The following is a 24670-nucleotide window of genomic DNA, read 5'->3' as shown; positions in this document are numbered from 1 at the left end:
AACAAAATGTCAACGTTTCACAGCACAGCTGTGCTGGCCCCTCGCCCTTCCAGTTTGGCCACTCCAGCCTCCCACCAAAACCAGCAGCACATCCCACTGGGCACCCAGTGAGGGCTCTGCCAGAGGAGCTGGGGCCGGGCGAGCACGTGGGGGTGGCAGTGTGATAATGCTTTGTAATCTCACTCAGGGTGTCTGCACTGCCAGACACACCTTCTTTTTTTTTAAAAAAAAAAACCAAAAAAATAGGCAGGCCATCCTTAAAATAAGGATGTGGTTTACAAAGTTTATATTGGCATTTCTTTCTTAAAACAGTTACTCGAACACGAAAACGAAACAAAAAAAAAAATCAGTAAAGATATTCAAAGTAAAGTTAAGTCTCCTTTGTGTAAATACTCCATAGTTATGGGCTTGCTCTCTTGGAAGTTTGGCAAATACATTTCTTTTTGATGGGGGACAGTATTCATGTTTTGTAGGGTTGTTTTTTTTTTTTTTAGCTTAGAAACTGTTCTTACAGGTCTATAATCCTGATTTTCTTTTTCTTTTTTTTTTTTTAGCTCATAAAAATCATTTAAATATATATATTTTTATATATATAAAAAACAAGAGAGAACAAAAATTTCTATTATCAAGGCAAATGTACAACTATATAATACTGTAATTTAAACAAAGATTTATGACTGGTACCATAAAATGTCTTCTCATATAATTGCAAAGGAAACATTTTAAAGTACATTTTAAAAATTTGTCCATACTTAATTTTTTTTCCCCTTACAGAGTGGTATTTTTAGTCAATTTTTCCTTCCCCTCTTCTTTCTCACCTCTCTTTCTGAGTTGAAAGAGAAAAAAAATAAATTAATGGCATTTGAGAATCACAAATCGTTGCTTATAGCTCTACATAAACATTTCCTCTCAAATCAAACACAATGAACCCCCCCAAACAAAAGAGAACGTCCTATAAAAACCTAATTTGTTGATTTCTTGAAACACATCTGGTGTCCCACATTGAGTTCTTAACAATAGAACATATAAATAAAAAGGCAGTGTTCTCATGTAAAATAAAAAGTACATAAATAAATACTAAAAAAAAAAAAAAGGAATTAATTTGTCTTTTTATTTTCTTTTTTTTTTTCCTTTTTTTTTTTTTATAAAAACATATTTTAAAAAGGATCCTTTAATAAAAGCATCCGGCGTCCTTTTAGAAAAAAAAAAAGATCTCCCTCAAGCTTCTGGCTCTCAGTGAGAGTCTCTAAAACACTTTTTTTTTTTTTTCCTTTTTTTTTACTTGAAGGCCTCGGGGATGTGTCCCATCTGTGACTGCATACTCGTGGGAGGGCTGGAGATGCCCTCGGACCAGTCGGACACGTTGGAGTGAGGAGAGGAGCTGGACCACTGATCCGGAGATTCCGGCGAGGGCGTGAGGAAAGGGTGGTCGGGCACCTGGAGCTGGTGGCTGGGGGTGTTGTCCAAGGGGGAGGAATAACTGTGCTGGGAAGGCGGCGTCAGGAACTGCGTGGTGGTCATGGGCTGGGCCAGGGAGGAGGGCAGGGAGGTGGGCAGCATCTGGGAATCCTGCGGCAGGATGGTGTGCACGGCCATGGCGCCGCCGCTCACCGGCTGCAGCTCGGGCTGGCTCAGCTCCGTACCGAGGAAATTCTGGCCCATGTGGCCGCTCCCGTTGGAGCCGGGGTTGTGGTGCTGCTGCTGCGGCTGCTGCGGCGGCTGCGGCGGCTGCTGCGGCTGCTGCTGCGGCGGCTGCTGCTGCTGCGGAGGCTGCAGGCTGGGCTGCTGGAGCTGCTGCTGCTGCTGCTGCTGCTGCATCTGCTGGAGCTGCTGGCTCTGCATCAGGTGGGGCTGGGACGCCAGCCGGGTGTTGGGCATGGCTTGGTAGCTCATCATCTGCGACAAGCTGGTGGTGGGCAGCCCGTTGTGCAGCGAGGTCATCATGCCGTGCTGCAGGTTTTGGGGCTGCTGGTGAGCCCCGGGTTGCAGGTTGCCTCTCAGGGGGTTGTACTGGCTCTGCACCATCCCGTTCTGCAGCCGGGTGAGCCAGTCACACTGCCCGTTCAGCCCGGCCCCGCTGCCCACCGAGAAGCTCATGGGGGCACTGCTCATGCCCGTGCTGGGGCTGGACGCCGGCAGGTGGGACAGGCGCGGCGGCACCGAGTCGAAGCCCATCCTGCTGGAGCTGCCCATGGCCATATCCTGCTTGCCCGCCATGTTGAGGTGGTTGATGCTCAGGTGGGCATCGGGCATGCCTGGCAGGTGGTTCAGAGGCATGGAAGGGGACTGCTGGAAGGGAGAGGTCATCAGCGGGGGAGAGGCCACGTCTGAGAGGTACCCATGAGGCGACTCCAGCGAGTCCACCGGAGACAACACGCTGGAGTTGTCGAGCAGACACCCTTTCCCATCCTGGGACTTTTTCCTCCGGGCTTTGAGGTCTTTGGCATCCTTGCCGTTGCAGCTCAGCCCCTTGGTGCTCGGCTTCCTGGCCTTCTTGCCCTGCACGGCGGGTTTGAGGTTGCCGATGTAGCTGTTGGGGGAGCAGAGCGGGGGGGACAGGGTGGGTGCCCCCAGGGGCCCGTTGTGCAGGGTGGGGCTCCGCACCAGGTTGTACTCGTCCAGCAGCCGGACGATGTCGTGGTGCATGCGCTCCTGGGCGATGTCCCGCGGCAGCCGGTCCATGTGGTCCGTGATGTCCCGGTTGGCAAAATGGTCCAGCAGCACCTTGGCGGTTTCGTAGCTCCCTTCTCTGGCTGCCAGGAACAGTGGGGTCTCCTCCTGGAAAGGCAGCAAGGTTTGGTTAGGGGGTTGAGGTTCACAGGTTCTCCTGGCTAGCATTGCCCTGAACTCCACACCCGTGTCTTTGGGTGGCAGAGATGGTCTGCCATCATTTGGGTTTGCTCCTGCTTTTTCCTACCCTGCAGAGCCATGTCCTTGTACTGCTATGAAACCAGGAACCCTGTGAGTGACCCACAACATGCTGGAGGTGGCCACAGAGACACTGCCCACCAGGCACTGCACGGCCCCTCAACACCACCCCTACAACCAAATCCCACAGTGCTCCTCTGAGCTAAATCCAACTTCATTCACAGCAGAACAATCAAATCAGAGTCTCAGTGCCAGACATTTGTATTTTAGCCAGAAATTACTCTTCAACAGAGTCCCCAAATGGTTCTTCCCTTGCATTTATCAGCCTAGGAGATCCTACCTTATTATTCTGCATGTCCTTATTGGCACCATTCTTCAGGAGGACCATTGCAGCTTCCACATTATTCACAGCAGCTGCCCAGTGCAGGGCTGACTTGCCTGGAGAGGAAAACCACAAAATACAACACACGTTAGAGAGTGCTGAGATCAACAGCAAGCAGCCCTTTTGTCCCATGTCTGGGTGAACTGGTGTTTTAGCTGCCACAGTACCCAAATCATCCACGGCGTTGACGTCAGCGTGGCAGTTGATGAGGTCATCCAGCATCCCCTCCACGGCCAAGCGAGCAGCCAGGATCAGGGGAGTGGTCCCGTCATGCATTCGGGCATCCAGGTCTGTTGCCCTGTTCCTAATCAGGATCTGCCACAAGAAGGGCCAAAGAACACCAGCGTTAGGAGGGGCAGACAGCAAGGCACTCCAGCTATCCATGTCTCAGGACCCGCAATGCCCTTTCCAAAGGTTCAGTTCTGCTCCCAGCCCAGGGGCGCTGCTGTGGGGCACCAAGACAACAAGGGGCTTCATTTTTTACCACTGTCACCCCACACCTAGCCCAGGTGAGCAGGAGACCCTGTGATCCACATTGCACCACTATTTCCCCCCCAAAACCCCGCCAAACTGGCGCCCAAACCATGGATTACCTGGAAGACTCCTTGTGCGTCGGCAGAGACGGCGGCGTGGAGGGGCGTCCGGCCCATGTTGTCCTGGATGTTGGCATCAGCGCTGGCCTCCAGCAGGCGCTTGGCAGCGTCCGAGCGCGAGTACCTGGCGGCCAGGTGCAGGGCGGTCTCGCCCGTGCGGTCAGTCTGGTTGTGCAGGCTGGCGCCCTGGTAGATGAAGTCCGAGATGACGGCGGGAGCGTCGTCCTCCTCCTCGCTGTTGCCGGTCTCCAGCCCTCCTCCGCTGCACGAGGCGATCATCAGGGGGGTGAAGCCGTCTGGAAGCACAGGGGAGCCCAGTGAAAAAAAGGCTTTTTCTTACCCTCTGTAATGCAGGAGGCTCAGCCAGATGCTCTGCCTGCGATAGATGCTTACTCTCCTGGGTGCCAACCAAGACTGAGTTCCTGACTAGTTCTGAACATCAAACACGAATATCCTTCCTCTGATATGGATCTGAAATTCCTCAGTGGTATCTCACTACTCACTGCTTTCCCTGTTTCATCTGCTCCACGTAAGGTGCAGTTTGTAAGGAAGGCTGCTCAAAGCAAATAGAGTATGGTAAATACCTTCATTATTTCAGAGGAAAATTTCCCAGACATGGGGAAGATCAAGTGTTTGTAAGGATTTAAAAAGCTATTAACCATTGTTAAAAAACCTTAAAGGAAGACTGTGAAATGTACAGTTGGGTGGGAGGAGAGGAATATAGGAGCAGCAGAGAGATAACCTGGGTGATTTAATAGGTACTTCTGTAATTTCCACCTCAGCCACTGAACAAAAGAGCTCTCACGGAAAGCAAAATGTGACAGGGTCTCTCCCTAAATCACACACGACAGCAACCCCGTGGTGCAGAGCTTGTAGCAGTGACTCTGCACCAGCAAGGGACAGGGAGAGCGGCGGGGCTGCTCCTCTGCAGGGGCAGAGGGAGGGTTTGACATGAGCTGACAGTGCAGAAGTGCAAGGGGTCCTTACCCGGCCCTCTGACGTTGACATCCATGCAGTCAGCATCGATTTCCCCCTGTGGAGGCGTGGGGGCCATGGAGGAAATGCGCAGGTCAGCGGCGTCCAGGTGCTGCTGCGTCCACTGCCTGTGATCCGTCTGGTCATCCGTGTCCGGCAGCATCGCCTGCTCCTCAAACTGAGGGGAACAGCAAGGAATGAGCTCCCAGAGAAGCGCCCTGGGCTGAGCTTCAGCCTGGGAAGCTCTGCAAGGCTCCAAGGTGTGTGTTTGTCACAGACAGGTTTGCAAAGCAGCTGAGAGCAGCAGTGAGGGGCCCTGAGGGTCCCTCTGCTCCTTCCGTGACAAACCCAGGAGCAGCACAGGCAGGGAACGCGGCAGAGGGCTTACCCTGAACTTCTTGGTGTCCAAGGTCTCCTCATCACCCCACTCATTCTGGTTGTCATCCATCAGCGTGCCATCCGAAGCATTTTTGAGGGGTCTTTAAAAATAAAACCACACAAGAAGTTATCTCCTCCGCAGGAACCGTTTGTGATGCTTGCCCGTGCACAGGCACAAACTGAAAGAAGAATCAACCAATTCCCAGGAGGTTCCCCTCAGGTCGCATTTCATTTTTTTACCAGGATTGGTAAAAAGACTACAAAGCACGAACCAAACAGAACACTGCTTTTTTTCCCCCCCCATGCAGAACTTTAAGACCCCTGAGTCTTCTCCTCCCTGCCACACCAGAGAACAAAACTCCGACGGGCTCCCTCGGAAGAGCCCTGAGCAACCCTGCTACCAGCGCCTGTTGGGTTAGCAAGCAAATTACTCACTTCAGTCCAACAGAATCCTCCCCGAGGGGCTCCCGCCGCTTCTTCTTGCTCGACTCTGTCACTTTGAAGCCCTCTGGGAACCAAAGCTGCCCATGCTCCCTGCGGCGCTTGCGGGACACCAGCACTCCCAGTCCGATGAAGGCGAGCAAGACCAGCGCGGCCACCACCACGTACATAGGATACAGCTGGGAGTTCTTCGTGGGCTCGGCCGTTTCACCTACAAAACAGCGGGGCACGAAGAGATGCTGAGGCATTAAGCTGCATAGCAAACGAGGGACGCAGTGGAAATGAAGGAAAATTTGTTAATGGAGGTACCTAAGTCTGATCTAAATCAGCCACCACCCCCCCACCACCCCCCCCCTCCCCAAAATAAGGTCATTTTATACGCTATTAATCAGAATTGCAAACTATCGGCAAATTCTCGGCTGCACAAGGCAGCCTGCACCAGGAGACAGCTTCACTTTTTTCTCCTTTAAGGAAAAGGATTAGCAAACTTCAAATCATTGCGCTTGCATTGAGCTGTTAAGACAAAAGGATTTAGGAGGGATTTTCAAGATACAAACTTCAACTCCTTGCATGTCACTGATTGATTGGAGCTGCTTGGGTTTTCTTTTTCTTTTCTTTTTTTAATAACTTTTAGAGTGATAATGATTTTGAAATAAAACCTGGAATAAGCAAAAATAATAAAGTGGGCTTGCAATTTTTTTACAGAAAAGACTTAAAGGGAAAAAAAAAAAAAAGTGAGGTTATTAAAACCAGACTGTGCTCAAATGCAGCCAATTGACAGATAACTAAACTCGGGGAAGGCTGGAAAAGTTTTGGCTGTCTCTCCTCCCCAGCTGACCAGTTGTACTTACTTTTGACAGCCTCTATTTTGTAGGGTATGTTCAGGTTGCCAAGGGAGGCCAAGGCTCCCAGGAATGCTGCCACATCGGTGGCACTCTGGAAGCACTGGGAAGATGACTGGATGCACTGGCGGTTATCAATTTCCAAGTAGACGATGGATCTGTGAGAGGAAAGAGTCAATAAGGAACAGGGAGCCATGACCACACCGAGGACACAGGCGAGCCCTGTCTCCCTTCCCTCTTTAACCCCCATCAGTGGGAATTAGAAGGTGGGAACCCAACTCCTTGCTCCCCTGTGGCCCAAAGTCTGCAGCTCACACTCATCGTCTGTTGGATTTGCCTCAGTGAATGCTGTAAAATCCAGCTCTTTATCCACAGGAATGGAAGGGAGACTCTGCTTCACAATGTTTTATAATTACCCAGACACTACAGTATCTTAAATAATGCTGTTTGGGAGCCCTCAGATCTTCTCACATCAGTTTTGCTGCCCTAACTCCTTTGCTTTCAGGGGTTTTTGATTGAGTCCACGGAGAGAGAGCAGGTTAGATGTGTATGTTTACACCAAAGATCTCCAAACACAGATTGCAGTAATTGAGTTTTACAACAAAGCTCTAGAAAGCATTTCCCAGGGAGAAAATGAGGCTTAACTTAATGACTTCCTGAAGTCAGACAGTCGGTCAGGCCAACCTCTGCTTCCAGGTCCCACCCAGCCCAGCCCCGGCTCCCAACAATGCACAGGACTCCTTCAATCGTGAGAGTCGGCACAGCATTGTACCGGGGACTCCTGAATGATCACTCCGTTTTCCCACATGAGAGCGAAATCCGGTTTCTGTTCACACAGAAAGCAACATCTAAATACAATTATCTGGCCTACATCCTTCCCTTCCTAGCGTGTTACTATTATCAACACAGAAAACACGCTCTTGAGCGCTGCTCAGAGAAAATGGAGCCCTCTTACCCTCTGATGTCCATCTGATCGAGCTCCCTCTTCTGCCTCCTGCCAGCCCTGGAGTAGAGGCTGCTCTTCACTTTGTTGATGACAGCACTGGACATATCTGACCAGTCCTCCGTGGACCTCTTGATATAATGTTTTTTCAGCTCCTCCTCATTGCCGTAGTATGGGAAGATCATGTACTCGCCCTTGGGGTTCTTCTTGAAGACCACGTTGGTGTGCAGCACGCGGCTCAGCTCCCGCAGAAAGTTGAAGGAGTTGTTCTTCAGGTTCTCGGGGGTGATGAGGACCACCACCACCAGTGTGCCATCTGCCAGCTTCTCTGGCATGTTGTTTGCACAGTCCAGACCATCCCACTCGCACTCAAAATTGTTGCAGCCCTGGTCGCAGTGACCGTCCGAGAAGTGATCTTTGCAGTACTGGTCATACAGAGGGCTGGGTGGAGGGAGAAGCAAGGCAGAAGAATGAATTAGACCAAGTACTGCAAATAACACCTATCTGCTGAGAAAAGCAGTGGTGGTCTCTCTTTTTGTGTAAATATTCTTCACCCTGACAGACACCAAAGCAGTTTACACAGAAAGCAGATGTTTCATGCAGCACTGTGAAGCATTCACCACTGCAGGTGAGAGAGAGCAGCTGTTAAATTATAAAAGAAAAAGGGACAAATTACTGTGGCTCAGAGAAGGCATGGGCTCACAGAGTAGTTACTAAGACCACAGTTGGTCCAGGAATCTGGGACTAAGTTCCTGCTGTTGCCAAAGATAATGTTTGGGAAATGCTTGGATGTTAACATCATCATGTTTCCTGGCTGCTCTTCCATCTGGGGTCTCCCTGCCTTGAAACTGACTGTGTTACTGCTGTGAGTTGGAGGATTCACTTCTGTGGAGTGACACCAGCAAGGACAGGGAAGCCATCTGCAATGAGTCAAACGCAGAGAGCTTCCAAGTGGATGTAAACTCAGAAGGACCACAAGGAGACGTGATTGCTTGAGTTGCAGCCCCACAGGCAGCAGAACAGAGTGTTGGGAGTGAACAGCATGCCTGAGTCTAGGAGTTTTACCAGATACAATCAGAAGAACCAGAGGGTCACCACAGATGGTGACCCTCATGGGCTTTAAATCAAGAAATTTTTAAAGAAGCCACTTACTTGCACTGCCCTTCGTATTTCTGGCAGTCAAACCCATCGTAGAGGCAGCCAGCATTATTGCACTGAGAGTCACACTTGCCATCGTTGAAATACTTCCAGCACTGCAGGGACTGGGAGCAGTTCTTCCAGGGGTCGTTGAAGTTGAGGGAGCAGTCGCCGCCGTCCCAGCCGCAGGCGTGGTTGTTGCATTTCCCGTCGCAGATCTTGTTGCCGGCGTAGCCCGCGCACACGGCGATCTCGCACTTCTCCTCGATTTTGGGGGGAATGATGTCCTGCCCGATGCCGCCCTGGAAGTCGAAGTCGAGGATGTGGCAGTTGAGGCCGTTGAAGTTGGCGGGGCAGTTGCAGCGGTAGTAGGGGGAGGCGTCGCTGAAGAACTCGCAGGTGCCCCCGTTGTAGCAGGGGTTGGAGGTGCAGGGGCTGCTGGCCGGGTACTGGCACTCGGGGCCCGTGAAGGCCGGCGTGCACATGCACTTGGAGCTCTTGTGGATGGAGATGCAGGTGCCACCGTTCAGGCAGTGCAGGTTCCCACAGGTGCGGGAGTCGTTCTCGCAGGTGGCACCCACGAATCCCTGGGGAAGGCACAGCAAGGAGGGAGTCAGAGCCACTGATGCTGTCCTACAAGCAGCATTAACACACCTGTCTTCGGGGAAACTAAAACTCGCCCTCTAAAACTGGTGATGGGCAAGAATAATCTTGAATGTGAAAAGTGAAGGGAGCCCTTCCCCGTAGCTGCCTGTCCTACTTTGAGCCTGTTCTACCTCCAGGCCTGAGCCATCTTCTCCTTAACTCTATTACAGCATCCTTGCAAGTGTGGAGGGTGCATGTTTACGGATGCACCCACAGCAAAGCATCCTCCCATCCATGCCTATCCCAGCTGGGGAAGCCTCAGGGGCTACACTGGCCTCTTGCCTCTGCTCAGAGCTGGAGAGGAGCAGGCACCTACCGGGGGGCACTTGCAGATGAAGCCACGGCCGGTGTTGCTGGCAACAGCACAGGTTCCCCCATTCCTGCAGGGTTTGCCTTTGCAGCCGTCCACCACGGTGTCACAGCGACGGCCTGCGAGGGAGAGGAGCGTGTGAGGAGCAGAGGAAGGCGTGCAGGGATGCCTGGGGGGCGCTGGGGGCTGCAGGCTGGACCCTGGGAGCTGAAGGGGACGCAGTGCTCACCTGCATAGCCAGGTCGGCACTCGCATTTGTAGTCGTTGACCCGCTGCACGCAGTTCTGGGTGCCGCGGGCGTCGCAGGGGTTGGACAGGCACTCGTTGACATCTCCCTCGCAGCGCTCCCCTACAAAGCCAGGGGGGCAGATGCAGCTGTAGCCACCTACCCGATCCTTGCACTTGCCATTGTTAAAGCACTTGGGCCCCAGGGTGACAGGATCAAAGAAAGGGCTGCAGTCATCCACATTGATCTCACAGTGCACCCCTAAGAGAGAGGGGGGAACAACCCACACAGCTCATCAAACAGTATCGGGGGGGGCCCGCTGCTCCCCTGTGTGAGCCTTCCCTGCCAAGGGGCTGAGCCTGACCACGTCAGTGGCAGCCTGAGCCACCTCCCGGGCAGGAGGGACGTGGCACCACGTGGCCAAGGCCGTGTGGCCTTGATGGCTAAGCCCACATGCAAACACAAACCTCGCCCGCTGCGTTTGCTGCTGCCAGCCCCGGCAGCTAATGAGCAGAATCCAAGGATATCTGCGCTCAGCCCACTAATGCCCCAGCCTGGGGAATTAATTTACCTTGAGTTCCTCTGGGGCAGGAGCATTTGTAGGTATTGATGAGATCGATGCAGGTTCCTCCATTCTGACATGGGTGGGACAAGCACTCATTGATCTCCTCTGAGCAGTTAACTCCATGATAACCAGCCACACACTGCAAGGAGGAAAGAGGGGAACTATCAGAGAGGTTCCTTCCATTCCCACATGCCTTTAGGAGCACAGCCAGCACCTAGTCTCCATCTTGGTAAAGAGGCATCCTGCAAGGGCAGCAGCAAGGCAGTAACAGATGCTTTTTCCCTGGGAATTCCTGCCCCCCAGGCACCCACCTCACAGGAGTAGCCTCCCAGGTAGTCTGTGCAGGTGGCTCCGTTCTGGCAGGGGTTGGGGGAGCATTCATCCACCTGCTCCTCGCAGTAGCTGCCGGTGTAGCCGGCTTGGCAGCGGCAGAAATGAGTGTTGCCCGTGTCAACACAGAGCCCCGAGTTCCTGCAGAGATGTGCTACATCGATACCTGTCAGGGAGAGCAGAGTGAGACACAGGGACCCTGGTGACACCCACACACCACAGGGCCATGTCCTGCCCACCACACATCCCACAGAGAATCGCAGCCTTGGGGCTGCATTGCTAGAGCAATCCTTGAGATCACTCTGTGACAAAGATCCCCAAACAAGAGAACTGGCCACATCCCTGCTCAGTGCCTGGCACAGGGGACACCTGGGGACCCCAGCCTGGCCCTGTACACACGGCAGGGCCTTACCTTGCTGCTTAGCAGCCACCTCGCAGGACACACTGGGGACATCGCAGTAGAGCCCCGTCCAGCCGCTGTTGCACTCGCAGTGGTACAGGTTGCTGGTCTGCCAGCACTTGCCTCCGTTCTTGCAGGGTGAGGAGTCACACCAACGCACCAGGTTCTGGGGGAGCAGAGCAAGAGATGAGGGCGAGGACCCAGCAGGGCTCCTGCAGGAGCGCAGTGACCCCCAGATCCCCACAGCAGCATCCACCCCAAGCTTCCTGTACCTGGCAGTTGAGGCCGGTGTATCCTTGGGGACAGGTGCACTTGTACGTCCCGTAGCTGTCCTGACACGTGCCCCCGTTCAGGCACGGCTTGGAGTCACACTCATTGATGTTGTGCTCACAGTAGCTGCCCGTGAAGCCGGGCAGGCAGACACAGGTGAAGGTGTTGATGCCATCCACGCACGTCCCACCGTTGAAGCAGGAGCTGGGGACACAGACGTCGCACCCCAGTGAGTCACCACGCCAAAGGCCCCACACACCAACCCAGGGCTATGGGGTGGCACAGGGACCCCAGCCCCTTGTCCCTGCAGGCAGGACTGTACCTCTCTGTGCAGTCGGGGGTGTTGTTCTCGCAGTGGATGCCGCTGAAGCCGGAGGGGCAGGTGCAGGTGTAGCTGTTGACGCAGTCGGTGCAGTTGGCCCCGTTCTTGCAGGGGTTGCTGGCGCACTCGTTGATGTCCTCCTCGCACTTGGGCCCACGGAAACCAGCCAGGCACTCGCAGAAGAACGTGCCAATGCCATCGGAGCAGGAGCCACCGTTGTGGCACGGATCTGGAGAGGAGGGACGTGCACGTGAAGGTGTGATGGGTCCAGCTGCGGTGCAGCAGCCCAGCCCGGGAGCTGCCCCATAGCACTGTCCCCATACACATTCCCTGGCCACATGGCGGAATGGGACTGAGCCCATGGACTGGGCAGAAGCCAGACCAACCCCACCAGGAGACTGGGCACAAGGAGAACCCTTGGCACACATTGTCTCCCAGCCTCCTTCCTGCTCCCATCTTGGACTGACACAGCTCAACAGGGACATGCGTGAGGTGGCCCAAAAGCCAAGCAGGGCTCAGCGCAGCCCAGGCCACAGTGGCAGCCAGGGCTGGTGCATGCATGGGGAGGAGAATCCCAGCCCCAGGAAGGGTGATGAGGCTCAGGGCTGGGCTGGGTGCAGTCTGGGCAGCCCTGTTCTTACTGGGCCTGCAGTCGTCGATGTCGGTGTCGCAGTTGCGGCCGGAGAAGCCGGTCCGGCAGGCGCAGCGGTAGCTCCCGTTGGTGTTCTGGCACGTGGCCCCATTCCTGCAGGGGCTCTTCACACACTCATTGATGTCAATCTCACAGGTCTGACCTGGGGACAGAGCAGGGCAGGGATGGTGTGGGCTGGGGGAGCTGGTGAAAGCCCATGGGGTGACAATGACATCGTGGGCACTGCTCACACCAGAGCCAAAGCCAGGGGATGCAATGGTTGTGCCCCATCCACTCAGCTGAGCCATGGGGCAGGTCAGGACTCTCCCCAAGGCCTAGCTCCCTCCCCTGTGCCCTTCCATCCCTGAGGGAAAGGTTCTGAGCCCCAAAAGGGCCATGGTCATACCTTGCCAGCCAGGGGGGCAACTGCAGGAGAAGCTCTTGTAGTCCTCTGACTCCTGGCACTCGCCACCGTTCTTGCAGGGGCTGCCAGCACAGGGGGCCAGCACATCCTCACAGGTGGCTCCTGCACAGGCACAAGCACCCGCTGACACCCTCCAAAACGACAGGTGGCCCAAGACCCTGCTATCCCTGTCCCCTGCCCTGGGCTGCTGCCAGTCTGGGGAAGGCTCTGGACATCCCCAGCACCTCAGGGCAGCCCAGCTGGGGCTGTCTCCTCCATTCCGGGTCACCCATGACCCCGAACCCCCACAAACTTTTAAGCCCTATCTGGGCTGCATGAAAGCACTGCACACTTCCTCTGGCAGGGAAGTGCTGCTCGGGGTGTCTTTTCCCCCTTGCACTCCCTCCCCCCTTCCCTCTCCGCTGCTTTTCCTGTTTACGTCCAGCCAAGGGACACGTTCCCTCCGAACCCTTATCTTCCCTGTCAGCCAATATCTCCTGAACTGGCCTTTGCTATTTTCCAGAGCCTTCCCCTCCCTGCCTGCCCAGTCCCCGTCCCCCCCCACCAGGGGTTTCTATGGCCACTGGCGAGGGCAGGAAACAGCTCATGGCTTCCTGCAATTGTGCCGGGCTGCGCGAGCGGAAGCGCTGGGCCGGCAAACAGGAATTGGCTCAGCAGAATCCCCCGGCCCCTCGGCCTCGGGTCGCCTTTTCCAGCACGGGCATCATGGTTGGGGAACAGTGGGGTGGCCCCTGGGTGCTGCTGCCCCCCCGAGCCACCGCCCTGGTGCCCTCCAGGAGGAGGAGGAGGAAGAGGAGGAAGGGAGGAAGCTGTGGCTGGCAGCTTCTCAAAGCTCCTGCCAAATTCCTCCAGCTGCGCCGTGGAGAGGTGGAGCCGTGGCTGTGGGCAGCCCCTTGGCAGGGCAGAGTGAGAGGAGCCTTCATGCTTAGTGCCAGTTCACTCAAACTGGGTACCAGTGAAGCAGAAAAACGCCCCAGAGCCGTGGTGGGACACAGGGGGCTCCCCTCACCTGTGTAGGGCAGGAGGCAGTTGCAGGTGTAGCCAGCAACATCATCAATGCACGTGCCCTGGTTCAGGCAGGGGTTGGAAGCACATTCGTTGATATTGGTCTGGCAGTTGGGGCCTGTGTTAAAAAAAAATAAATAGAAGTGGCTGTGATGGAGGTGTGCTGGTGGCAGGGGGCTGAGGGTACAGCGGGGACACGGTGACAATGACAACAGCACACCCATTGCCCTGGGAAAGCCTCCTGTGCTCAGCTCCAGCCCTGAACTCTGGGCTGCACTGCCACAGCTCCCAGCCACACCTGGGGCTCCACTGTCCCCAGAGTGAAGCCTCCAGCCCACCCAGCATCATGAGAACACCCACAGCTCCCAGGCAGGCCTTGGTGTGGGGGGAACACAGCAGCATCCCTGGCTGCACCCTTAGAATAATGGAATCACAGAGTTAATGCTGGAAAAGCCCTCTAAGATCATCCAGTCCAACCACGAACCCAGCATCACTATGTTCCATATCCACACCCCTTTTGAACACTTCCAATCACGGTGACTTCACCACTTCCCTGGGCAGCATTTCCAGGAAGAAATTTTTCAGAATATCCAATCTAAACCCTCCGCTTACCACTGAAGCCCTCCCGGCAGGTGCAGATGTAGCCACTGGTCATGTCCTTGCAGGTGCCACCATTCATGCAGGGATTGGATTCACATTCGTTGTTGTTAATGTCACAGTTTGTCCCACTCCAGCCAGGGTCGCAGTCACACTTGTAGCTTTGGGGAAAAATTGGGGCGTAAAGAGCTGCTCCATCCTGGCCCTCTAGGCTGCACCAGCCATCATTTATCCAGCAAATCCTATCCCTTCAGGGAAATATCCCATGGCACTGGCCCAGAGCACGGACAAGCACCAACTCAGGGGACAGATGCTCACCCTCCTCTAACCCTGACTTTGTTGGGGACCCTTTGGTCCCTGCAGCCCCCCAGCAGCCCCTGCACCCTCCAGCCTACCCATTCAATCCGTCGTGGCATTTCCCATGGATGCAGGGGTTGCTGTTGCACTCGTTCACTTCAGACAGGCACTTGGGGTCGTGGAAGCCCTCGGGGCACAGGCAGGTGAAGCCGTTGATGCCGTCCTTGCACGTGCCCCCGTTGTGGCAGGGGTTGCTGGCACACTCATCAATGTTGATGTTGCACATGCGCCCTGGGAAGGGGGGAGCGAGGAACAGTTACCCCACAAGCATGGACAGCACGGCACCCAGCAGGCAGTTCCCCCTCCAGCCGCCCAGGGAATGTCTGCTGGAGGCTGGGATCTCTGGACACACACGCTGGCTGCAGAGGAGTGGGCTGCCCTGCAGGCAGGGTGACTTCACACCCTGCATCGCCTGCCTGCCTTCACTAAATGTGACTGGGAAGAGGCCGTGCCCTGGGCTGCTTTGGTCCAGGAGAAAACACCGAAGGGAGGAGGTTTCAGGCTGTAACCCTACCTGCCACGGCCGACAAAGCCAGGCTTTATTTGGGCTCCGGGCGGGCCCGAGGACAAGGGGCCGTGCGAGCGGGGAGCGGTGGGGGCTGCTCCCATCAAAGCCCTCCACCATTTCCAGCAGCCATCAAACAAACCAGTCGGACAAGGCAGCAACCTGATACCCATGGGAGTGGGCGCAGCAGGAGTCGAATTCGCAGCACCAGACACCCCTTTGATTTGGGACTGAGCCGGGGTCATCCTCCTGAACAAGCAGGAGCGCTGGAGGGTGTAAAACCTCCCACAAGCGGGATGGCAGCATCCCCCCTCCTTATTGCAACCTTGTCCTGGTTTTGTGAGGCACCAGCAGCTGCAGCTCCCCAGGGTGTGAGGCCCTGCTCTCACCTGTGTACCCCGGCTCGCAGGTGCACTCGTAGCCATTGATCTTGTCGATGCACTTGCCGTAGTCGCAGGGGTTGCTGGCACAGTCATCCAGGTTGATCTCGCAGTTGGAGCCTGGGGAGGAGAGGGAGGTTGTTAGGGAGTCCCAAAGAGGAGAGGGGTGTCATTAGGAGCTCCCCAGCCCCGTCAAAGCAGTAAAACAGAGCCTGCTGGCACCAACTGCCACCACTGCCCCACAACAAAGCATCTCCGCCATGGGCAGCTCCCGGCTGGGGCGCGGTTCCTGCCAGAGCTGGGCACCAAACTGGGAGAACTCGTCCTCACCCAAGATGCCCCAGACTGGGGCGGCTGCTGGTGGTGGCCCGGGGCCAACCTGCCCCGGGATGAGGATGGGAGCGGGATGCTGCACCGGCACTGCCGACCCAGTGGAGCCCCGGGGGTTCCCTCCTGCTCACCCGTGGTCCCTTTGAGGCAGATGCAGTTGTAGGCGTTGTTCCTGTCCTGGCAGGTCCCCCCGTTTTTGCAGGGCTGGCTCTGGCACTCGTTGATGTTGATGTCGCAGCGGTGGCCCGTGTAGCCGGGCTGGCAGAGGCAGGTGAAGGAGGCGATGCTGTCCTTGCAGGTGCCGTAATGGCACGGGTCAGGGTCGCACTCGTCGATGTCGATCTCGCAGTGAGCGCCCGTGAAACCTGCCACCAGCAGGAGAGACACAGCGTGAGGATGGGGGACATGGGGCGGGGATTTGGGACACTCCTTCCCACCCCGTCCAGGTGTGAGGCAGTGCACTGCGATGGCTTTACCTGCCCCACCATGAGCTCTGGGACGCCCAGGAGCGGGGTGCAGGCAGGGAGCACCCCGATGTGCTGGCGGTGGGGCTGGTCAGACCCCAGCCCGGGGGGTTTTGTCCCGGGGTGCACAATGACCTGCATTAAAGCCGCCTGGGCTGTGGAGCGGGGCCCTGCGCTCCTCCCGGAGAGCATGGGGAGGGGGGGCCGGCCGCAAGCACCCCCGAATAATAACCCCCCCGGCAGCTCCTATTCTCCTGGCCCGCTCCCTCCCCGCCGGGTTTGGGGGTGGAGAGCCGAGGACAAAGTACAGCTTTGACTAGACCCCGCCAAGCCCACATAGCAGCTTTTCATCGGGGCTTGGCATTAGCAAGACACTAATTAGAGGCCATTCAGCTGGAAGATTTCTGGCGGGAGCTGCTCCACAAAAGAGCCACTGTTTGCCACCAGGGCTCAAGTCATCATTTTGTGCAACTGCTCCTTGGGTTTCGGTCGGCGAGCCCCCGCGGCCCTGCACCTTGCCTCCCCATAGAGGCAGCTTTATTCCTTCCTTCCTGCCTTCCCCCTCGCTGCCCAGGGCGGGAGCACGGTGGGACGGCTGCTGCGGGGCCACACCTAAGGAGTGCCAGGCCCCACACACCTGGCTCCGGGGCCAGCAGGCTCCAGAGCTCAGCTTGTTCTGCCAACACCAGGGAAAGGGACATCCTGCCCCAAGGGAGTCACAGCAGCAGGGACCGACCCCAGTGATGGATGATTCGGGGGGTTCTCCAAGCAGGTGCTTGGAGAGGTGGGGACTAAACGATTTGTCAATGTGCTTTTATGGCACATCCCGGGACAGGATCCCCGCAGCCCCCCAGGATCCCCTCACCTTCAGTGCACTCGCAGCTGTAGGTGTTGGGGCCATCCACGCACTTGGCACCGTTCTTGCAGGGGGTGCTGGCACACTCGTCGATGTCAAACTGGCACAGGTGCCCGTTGAAGCCTGGAACGGAGGGAGAAGTCACGTCCCTGCGCAGGGCCGGAGCCGCCAGGCTCCCCTCCCTGCCGCCGGGCAGCTCCCGCGGGCCCCCCTGCCCCGCTCCCGCCGGCCCCCCGCATCCCGGCTGGGGCGCCGGGTTTCCATGGGGACGGCTGCTGGGGGCCCTGAATGCGGGGCTGCGACCCACCATTGAGAGCATCTTATTTACATCTCTAGAGGAGCAAAGTCTCTGAACTTCAAAACCTCCTTTCACAGATTAACCGTCTCCCCATTCTCTGCTCCACCCCGTGACTTTGACACCGCATTCAAAGCCGCTGGTGCGGGCCCCCCCCCAGCCCCCAGCCCTCCTTCCCAAAGAGGGGCCTTTTCAAGTGCAAAGCCGTGGGGTTTAATCCTCCTTCCCCTCTCCCATGGGCCGGAGCTGGAGCAGCATTGCCTGCACGGGGCTCAGCCCCACATCCCAATTGGAGAAGCCCCTTCCAAAGCACCAAGAGGTGCTCGCTAGGCTCTCCCCATTTCGGAGGGCTATGAAATTTAAGGAGCCCATTCTTGGCTCGAGCCAGGATGCCTCCTGGCTTTGTTTCCAGCACACTGGCAGTGGGATGGCTGCTGGCAGTGGGAGGGGTGCCACGTACCAGTGGGGCACTCGCAGTGGAACTCATTGATCTTGTCCAGGCAGTTGCCGTTGTGCAGGCAGGGGCTGCTGGCGCACTCGTCCGTGTTGATCTCGCAGTAAACCCCCTCGTACCCTGCCGAGAGACCCAGCGCTGTCAGCACCGTGGCACAGGGCTGGCACAACCCCACGGCAGGTGCGTTACACCCGGGCACACCTGGTCCCCCCATCTTGAAAAGGCAGCTGAGGAGCTGTTCTGCACGTGGTAGGATTTGATGCACAAGCTGCTCCTTGGATCAACAGGTTTTGGCTCGATCCAAGCCAGCAAGGTTGGCAAGAGGAGGAGCTCAGTGTAGGGCTGATGGCGCCCAAATCCCACTTTTTGTCCCCCACACCACAACTTTACTGAGCTCTTTCTTTTCAGTGCTGTCCCCAGGCACACAGCAGCTGTTGGCCCAACCCTGCTGAAGCTCAGGGGCATTTAAAGCCCTTTCTCTGCCCACCCCCAACACTAAGGCTGAGTCCACAGGGCTGCCCACGCACCGGGCATGCAGATGCACTGGAACTCCCCAATCTGGTCCAGGCAGGTGGCATCGTTCTGGCAGGGGTTGGAGAGGCACTCATTGACATCAATCTCACACCGAGGGCCTGAGTAGCCCTGCAGACACTGGCACTGGAAGGACCCCTGGGTGTTGATGCACTTCCCCGCGTGCTCACATGGGTTGGCTCCTGTAAAACACAAGCACAGCTCTCAGGACTTGCCCCTGGCTGTGCCAGAGCCTTCCCCAGCCGTGTTGCTGTCACCCATATGAGCTCACCCAGTGAACACTCGTCCACGTCCTGGTTGCAGGCTGGCCCCATGTACCCTGAGGGACACGTGCAGATGGCTTTGCCATTGACGGGGTTGGTGTCGCAGTTGGAGCCCTCGTTGCAGGGGTTGCTGATGCAGGCATCATCCAAGTGGCACAGCAAACCTGGGCAGCAAAAGGCAGGTTTGCACGTCAAGGATGATGGGCACACGAGCCAAGACCGCAGCAAGGAGCCAGGGGACACGCAGGGCAGGGGACAAGGTGGGACGGGGCCTCACCTGTGCGGCCGTGGGGACACTCGCAGTAGAAGGAGGCCACGCGGTCGTGGCAGGTGGCCCCGTGGAAGCAGGCGGCCATGGCGCAGTCATCGATGTTCTCGCTGCAGTCCTCGCCCGTCCAGCCGTTCACACAGACACAGTTGTAGCCCCCATGGTTGTTGTGGCAGGTGCCACCATTCTGGCAGGCGTTGGGCATCAGCTGGCACTCGTCCACGTCCTCAGTGCAGTACTGACCTGCCAGGGGACAGGGCACCTGCATGAAGCTGGCACTGACCACTCCTGATGTGAAGCAGGACAGTTCTGCCCACACTGTGCCCAACATCTCCCCGGGCAGGACCCGTCCTCTCAGCCCAGCCCTGCCCACACTGTGCAGGACCTGCCCTCCCAGCCCAGCCCTGTGCCACGCTCATTCCCTACCGGTCCACTCAGGTGGGCACTGGCAGTTGTAGGTGTTGACACCGTCCACGCAGGTGCCTCCATTCTTGCAGTTGTTGCCTGGACAGTCGTTGATGTTCTCCTCACAGTTCTGACCCGTGAACCCTGCGCAGAGGAGACACCTGCCATGATGCCAAAACCACCCACTGGCTGTGTCACCCCACCACCAGCAGGCTGTTCATTATCAGGTGCTGAGCGTGTGCCAGGTGCCTCTGAAGCAGCTGCCTGGTTTCATCCTCATCCCCATTCCGCCTCTGCTGGGGCCTGGCAGGCGGCAGCTTCCTCTGCACAGGGCAGGATGTCCCTGCTGCCAGAGCCTCCAGCTCCGGAGACGCCTGCACTGAGCACTGGAGGATCAGACTCCACACAAGCCAGAACGAAGCAGGGCTGCTCCCACGAGGGCTTGTGGCACCCAGTGCTGAATCACCAGCGTTTAATTTCACTTGTAAAGAGCCTCAGCAGCAGCGATTGCCCCTGAGGGGGATCCAAGTCCCTGCCAGGGCAAGCCACCGTCCCACACGGCACTGGGCTCATCCCAGCCCACCTCGTGCTTGGGTTTGTTATCACATCCAGCTGATGGCGTGGAAACCCTGCCACCCCCAGCCTCTCCAGCAGGAGCACGGCAGCCAGGCCCTTCCCAGGACATCTGCCAAGCCAGCTCTGACTGACATTTGTGTTAAAAGCTGCATTTACTGTGGGACCCAACTGCTTGGGGTTTGGGATGGCAATGCCAGCCCACAGTGCCAGTGTCCATCTGCAGCTGCCTCAAACTCCCCAGGGCATTCTGCAGGTCCAGACCAGGCTGCTCCCCACCCAGGCAGCAAAAAATGTCAACCTCCACAGGTAAGGACCAGGTGAGGACTCATCCTCTGTGGTACCCTGGACCCTGGCCCAGCTGGGAGCTTTCCCCTCACTCTCTCCACATTTTCCTCTCCCCAGCCCCATCACATGAAGAGCAGCCACAGCTTTTTATGATTGCTAGTAGGAATCCAGAGCAGATAACATTGATCTGCACCTCATTTTTAAATAGTGGGGCTGAGCCTGAGCAGCAATAACTCGCAATGTCCTAGATACCAGGATTAACTCATTTTGAACCATCCAAATGAGTAATTAGTACGGCAATTACTTTAAACTCAGGGTTACATTCTGCAGCGATGGCACGATAAAACAGCCAAGATTAGTTTAACTTGAAGAAACCCGGTACAGCCAGGCCTCTCCAAGAATGAAAAGGGGACATTGTTCCACGTTTGCTGTGCCACATACCAGCATATCAATCACCCCTTATCATCAGGAACAGCCCCTTGTCCCTCTGCCCCTGCTGCTGGTGCAGCTCCTGCATCCTGTGTGGGATGGAGGAGGTGCTGAGGGGACCCCCCTCCATTCCCCAGAGCAGGGGCTGAGCCACCCCCCGGGAGGTGAACCAGCTCCTGCAGGATGCAAATCTCCTGGAGCCGCAGCTGGGTGTGACAGCGCCGATCCTGCCGGGAGCAGGGCTCTCCCCCAGGGCCGTGCCTCACCCCGCCGTGCCCGACTGCTCAGTGAAAGTGCCTCGTCAGCAGAACGGCAGGGCAGGGCCAGCACAGCTCCTCCTCCTGCCACCTCCACCTGCCCATCCCTGCGGGACAGAGCTCGGAGCTGCTCCAACGGAGCATCGCCCCCGGGAGCTCATCCTGGAAGGAAAGGTTTCCTTCCTGGCACTGCTCGCCCGGCCAGCCCCGCGCCTCCCTGTCCCTAAGGACAGGAGCTTTGCTCCAGCCTGGGTGAGCTGTGCTGGAAGTGAGGCAGGAGATCCCGCAGGGCCCTGTCTGTTCTGGACGGTTAATGAGATTCCTGAGGTACTGCAGCCAAAAGCTTTGGGAAGGGGATGGAACCTCTGAACCTGTGTCAGACGGCAAGACAGGATTCCCCACACAGCTCACAGGGATCACTTAGATTCCCCTGAACTGGGCTGGGCTGGCAGCAGGCTGTGGGTGTCTGTGCCATCTGGGAGACCCCATCCCCACCCTGATGCCACGTCCCCAGCAGAGGTGGGGCAGGAGCTACAGGGAGGGAGGCTGGAGCTCCCCATGGCAGTGCCCGGCCCTGCCCAGGGTGCAGAGCAGAGAAGCCACCCAACCCTCATCCTGCTCTGGCCACTGCTGGGCTATGGGTGGCCAGAGGATCAAACCAACCCCACCGGAGGCTCCTCAGGCAGTGCAGGGCTGCCCACAGCTTCCTTCCCAGGGACAGGGCGGGTGCATCCCCCGCCACAGCTGGCCAGTGTGGCCGGCTCGGGTGAGAAGCAGCACTCATCCAGGAAACACAGCCTGGTCTGAGCGTGGCTCTGGGCTGAAACTCCAGTTTCATTTCTCCAGCTGACCCAGGGATGGGGGGAGCGTGGAGCTGCTCAGTCCCTTCCACTCCCTGCCCTTACTGCGCTGCAGACCTGTTGTCTGAGGGCAGAAGTGAAAGGGCTTGCTGGGGTCAGGGGGCCCTTTCACAGCTGCTGTTCTTCTCTAGGGTTAGCAGGGTGCCAAGCTCCTTTCCAGGGTGTCAAGATCATTTCCAGGGTGCTGAGCTCCCAGGACAGCCCCCACCAGGCCCCTCCACAGGAGCTCCCCATGCCAGAGGCTGCAATCCTGCTGGGCTGCTCCAGAGCTTGCCGGAGGGAGCAGCAGCGAGCACAAGAGAGGGTCTTCCTTCCCCAACTCCATTAGCACTCGGAAACTTTCCAAAATAGCTATTCCGGGCTAATTATTCCATTCTGGAAGTGGATTAAGCTAAAGCGGAAAAAGGCACTCTTATTCTGGAATATGAGCATCCGCACAGGGGCCTCTGCTCAAACAGTTGTTTTGGAAGAGCTATTTTGGTGAAGCACCAAGTATATAAAGCCCCCAGATGAACTCTCCTCCTCGGGCACCGCTGCCCAACCCCTTCCCAGCCCACACCCTGAGGGGTTTTGCCCCTCCCACAGTCACAACCTGCGGGAAAATTCAGGCACTGCTCATTTAGGGTGGGCTAGAGAGGTGCTGCCCCATGCCTTTCCCTCCCTACCTGGCAGGCAGGTGCAGTCGTAGGTGGTGTCCCCGATCTGGCGGCAGGTGCCCCCGTTCTGGCAGGGCGAGGGGTTGCAGGGCACGTAGAGATGCTCGCAGTTCTGCCCGGTGTAGGCTGGCTTGCAGGAGCACTGGTAGGTGCCCACCTCGTTGGTGCAGCTGCCCCCGTTCTTGCAGACGGGCGGGGAGATGTTGCACTCGTTGACGTCCTGCTTGCAGTTGGCGCCGTGGAAGCCGGCGGTGCAGCGGCAGATGTAGTGGGCTTCGAAGGGCACGCACTGGCCCCCGTTGGCGCAGGGGTTGGAGGCACAGGGGTCGGCCTGCTGGCACGTTTTGCCTGGGGAAGGCAGGGAAGGAAGGTGAGGATGCAAACGGCAGCTCAGCTCTTGGTGGCAGTGATCTACACCGGGCTGCAGACCTGGATCTGGGACTGGTAGTAACCCCGCCTCAAACCCCCACTGTACAGGAGGGTCACAGCTCCCTCACCTGCCATCCACCCACCCCCAACCACATTTGCAGACCACCCTCCCCACCTCCCTGACACCAAAATCAGAGGCATCTCTCCACCACGGGGCTAACCCCTGCAGCACAGCCATCTCTCCCTGACCAGCCGTGCGCCCAGGTGCCACCCCTCATCTGACCAGCCGTGTCCTCGAGTGTCACCCCTTACCTGACCAGCCGGGCGGGCAGCGGCACTTGTACTCGCTGAGCGTCAGCAGGTCGCAGGTGCCGCCGTTGCGGCAGGGGTTGCTGAGGCAGACGTTGTCGCGGGGCGTCAGGCACAGCTCGTCGGTGAAGCCCAGGCGGCAGGCGCAGGTGTAATCCACGGTGCTGCCGCGCACCACGGCCGTGCAGGTGCCCGCGTTCTTGCAGGGGGAGCTCAGGCAGGGGTTGGGCAGCTGGCACCGCTCGCCCACGTAGGCACCGCTACACCTGGCAGGGCAGAGACGCGCCGTCAGCGGGATGGCCCCGAGCGGGCACCCGGGCAGCCCAGGGGCCGGCCCAGCCCGGCAGGTCGGGTTTGGCAGTGGTGAGGCTCAGCCCTGGCTGCTCCGGGATGGGAAGAGGAAGATGAAAGAGGTGCCGGGAAGAAAGGCGTCCCCCACGGAGGGGCCTGTGCTGACTTGCACAACCGCAGCCGCGGCGCTGCCATCCTGCGTCTCATCGCAGGGAGATTCTTCTCCCTCCCTGCTGGAGGGGAAATCGAGGCACAAGGAACACATGGTGGGGGCAAGAGGAGCAGCCCCATAACCACACCAAATCCATAGGGCCGGCAGCACGGGGACAGCCCTGCTCCCTGCCCACGCTGGAGTCTCTACTTCAGCGGGGCTATTTTTATCCTGCCTCCGTCCTAAATCACTCAAACACAATTAAGCGGGGGCTCAGCATTGGCTGGCAACAGGTGGGACAAGTTCCTGCTCCTTGCAGTCAGCTGAGAGCTTCCCCAAAGCTAAACCCTGCACAAGGAGCGCGAGTGGCTCTGGCTGCTGCATCCCCCTGCGTGGGGGCCCCGAGAAAAGAACCCCTGATGCCACCACCAGCTTCACCATCTGTCACCACTGGCCACCTGGGCTGCAGCAGGACTGGAGCTGGCACCAGGGATATGCCCTGAGGGAAAATCCCACCAGCCATCCTGCTGGGCCTGGGCAGGATGTGTGGCTGGCAGGACTGTGCAGAGGGGGGAAGATGAGGACGGAGCAAAGCTGTGCACCTGTCACAAAAAATTCCCAGGGATGAGGCACAAACCCTCCCATGTGACACCTCTTGTATCCCACCTGCAACACACGATGCCACCACAGGTTTTGTCCCCAGCCAGCTCTGCTCACATTAAAGCTCTTCCAAAGAGGGATGTCCCGTCCTGGCTGTGCTGTGCTGAGCAGCCACGGTGAGTAGGGCATGGGAGGAGTGACATGGTGCTGGCACGCTGCTGTGCCACGCCACGATGGCAATGCCACCATAGGGTGCACCACGCTCAGCTCGTGGGCTTCTACCAGAGGCCTTGAGAGCAGAAATAAATCTGGGAGCCTGCATGGCCAGGAGCCTGGGGTAAGGCAACCCCAGCTAGAGGGGATGGGTGGGGAAGGTGACAGCACCTGGGCACCGGGGGACTGTGGTCCTTGTCCTGCGACAGCCAGGCTCAGGGCACCACGAGCTCACACCTGTTGCCACCAGATCTGGTGGGACATCGCATTCCTGAGCCTCCT

At 57.4% G+C, this 24670-nt stretch overlaps 1 protein-coding gene across 2 annotated transcripts in view; it reads right to left on the bottom strand.

The window, feature by feature from the left end:
• Nucleotides 1-475: 475 nt before the first annotated feature.
• Nucleotides 476-24670, bottom strand: part of NOTCH1 (notch receptor 1) — a 41199-nt gene continuing 17004 nt past the window's right edge. The window contains exons 3-34 of one of the 2 annotated variants that reach the window (XM_066201541.1): nucleotides 23137-23399; nucleotides 22465-22803; nucleotides 19414-19536; nucleotides 18997-19230; nucleotides 18728-18883; nucleotides 18453-18638; nucleotides 17932-18045; nucleotides 17186-17299; nucleotides 15988-16221; nucleotides 15536-15646; nucleotides 14680-14872; nucleotides 14300-14445; nucleotides 13692-13805; nucleotides 12665-12784; nucleotides 12269-12421; nucleotides 11628-11856; nucleotides 11308-11509; nucleotides 11048-11201; nucleotides 10617-10801; nucleotides 10312-10444; nucleotides 9744-10001; nucleotides 9521-9633; nucleotides 8575-9146; nucleotides 7435-7863; nucleotides 6489-6637; nucleotides 5632-5848; nucleotides 5207-5297; nucleotides 4831-4996; nucleotides 3844-4139; nucleotides 3418-3565; nucleotides 3209-3306; nucleotides 476-2778 (exon numbers count right to left, since the gene is read on the bottom strand). In XM_066201541.1, coding sequence (XP_066057638.1) covers nucleotides 1279-2778; nucleotides 3209-3306; nucleotides 3418-3565; nucleotides 3844-4139; nucleotides 4831-4996; nucleotides 5207-5297; nucleotides 5632-5848; nucleotides 6489-6637; nucleotides 7435-7863; nucleotides 8575-9146; nucleotides 9521-9633; nucleotides 9744-10001; nucleotides 10312-10444; nucleotides 10617-10801; nucleotides 11048-11201; nucleotides 11308-11509; nucleotides 11628-11856; nucleotides 12269-12421; nucleotides 12665-12784; nucleotides 13692-13805; nucleotides 14300-14445; nucleotides 14680-14872; nucleotides 15536-15646; nucleotides 15988-16221; nucleotides 17186-17299; nucleotides 17932-18045; nucleotides 18453-18638; nucleotides 18728-18883; nucleotides 18997-19230; nucleotides 19414-19536; nucleotides 22465-22803; nucleotides 23137-23399 — 7540 coding nt within the window. In that variant the 3' untranslated portion in view covers nucleotides 476-1278. The remainder of the gene's footprint in view (nucleotides 2779-3208; nucleotides 3307-3417; nucleotides 3566-3843; nucleotides 4140-4830; nucleotides 4997-5206; nucleotides 5298-5631; nucleotides 5849-6488; nucleotides 6638-7434; nucleotides 7864-8574; nucleotides 9147-9520; nucleotides 9634-9743; nucleotides 10002-10311; nucleotides 10445-10616; nucleotides 10802-11047; nucleotides 11202-11307; nucleotides 11510-11627; nucleotides 11857-12268; nucleotides 12422-12664; nucleotides 12785-13691; nucleotides 13806-14299; nucleotides 14446-14679; nucleotides 14873-15535; nucleotides 15647-15987; nucleotides 16222-17185; nucleotides 17300-17931; nucleotides 18046-18452; nucleotides 18639-18727; nucleotides 18884-18996; nucleotides 19231-19413; nucleotides 19537-22464; nucleotides 22804-23136; nucleotides 23400-24670) is intronic. The other variant, XM_066201542.1, reaches the window with a different exon arrangement.

The sequence above is a fragment of the Chamaea fasciata genome, unplaced genomic scaffold, assembly GCF_029207755.1.
Source record: "Chamaea fasciata isolate MVZ Bird 193981 ecotype frontalis unplaced genomic scaffold, bChaFas1.0.hap1 SCAF_20, whole genome shotgun sequence".
Lineage (NCBI taxonomy): Eukaryota > Metazoa > Chordata > Aves > Passeriformes > Sylviidae > Chamaea > Chamaea fasciata.
This window is presented reverse-complemented; position numbering and strand designations above follow the sequence as displayed.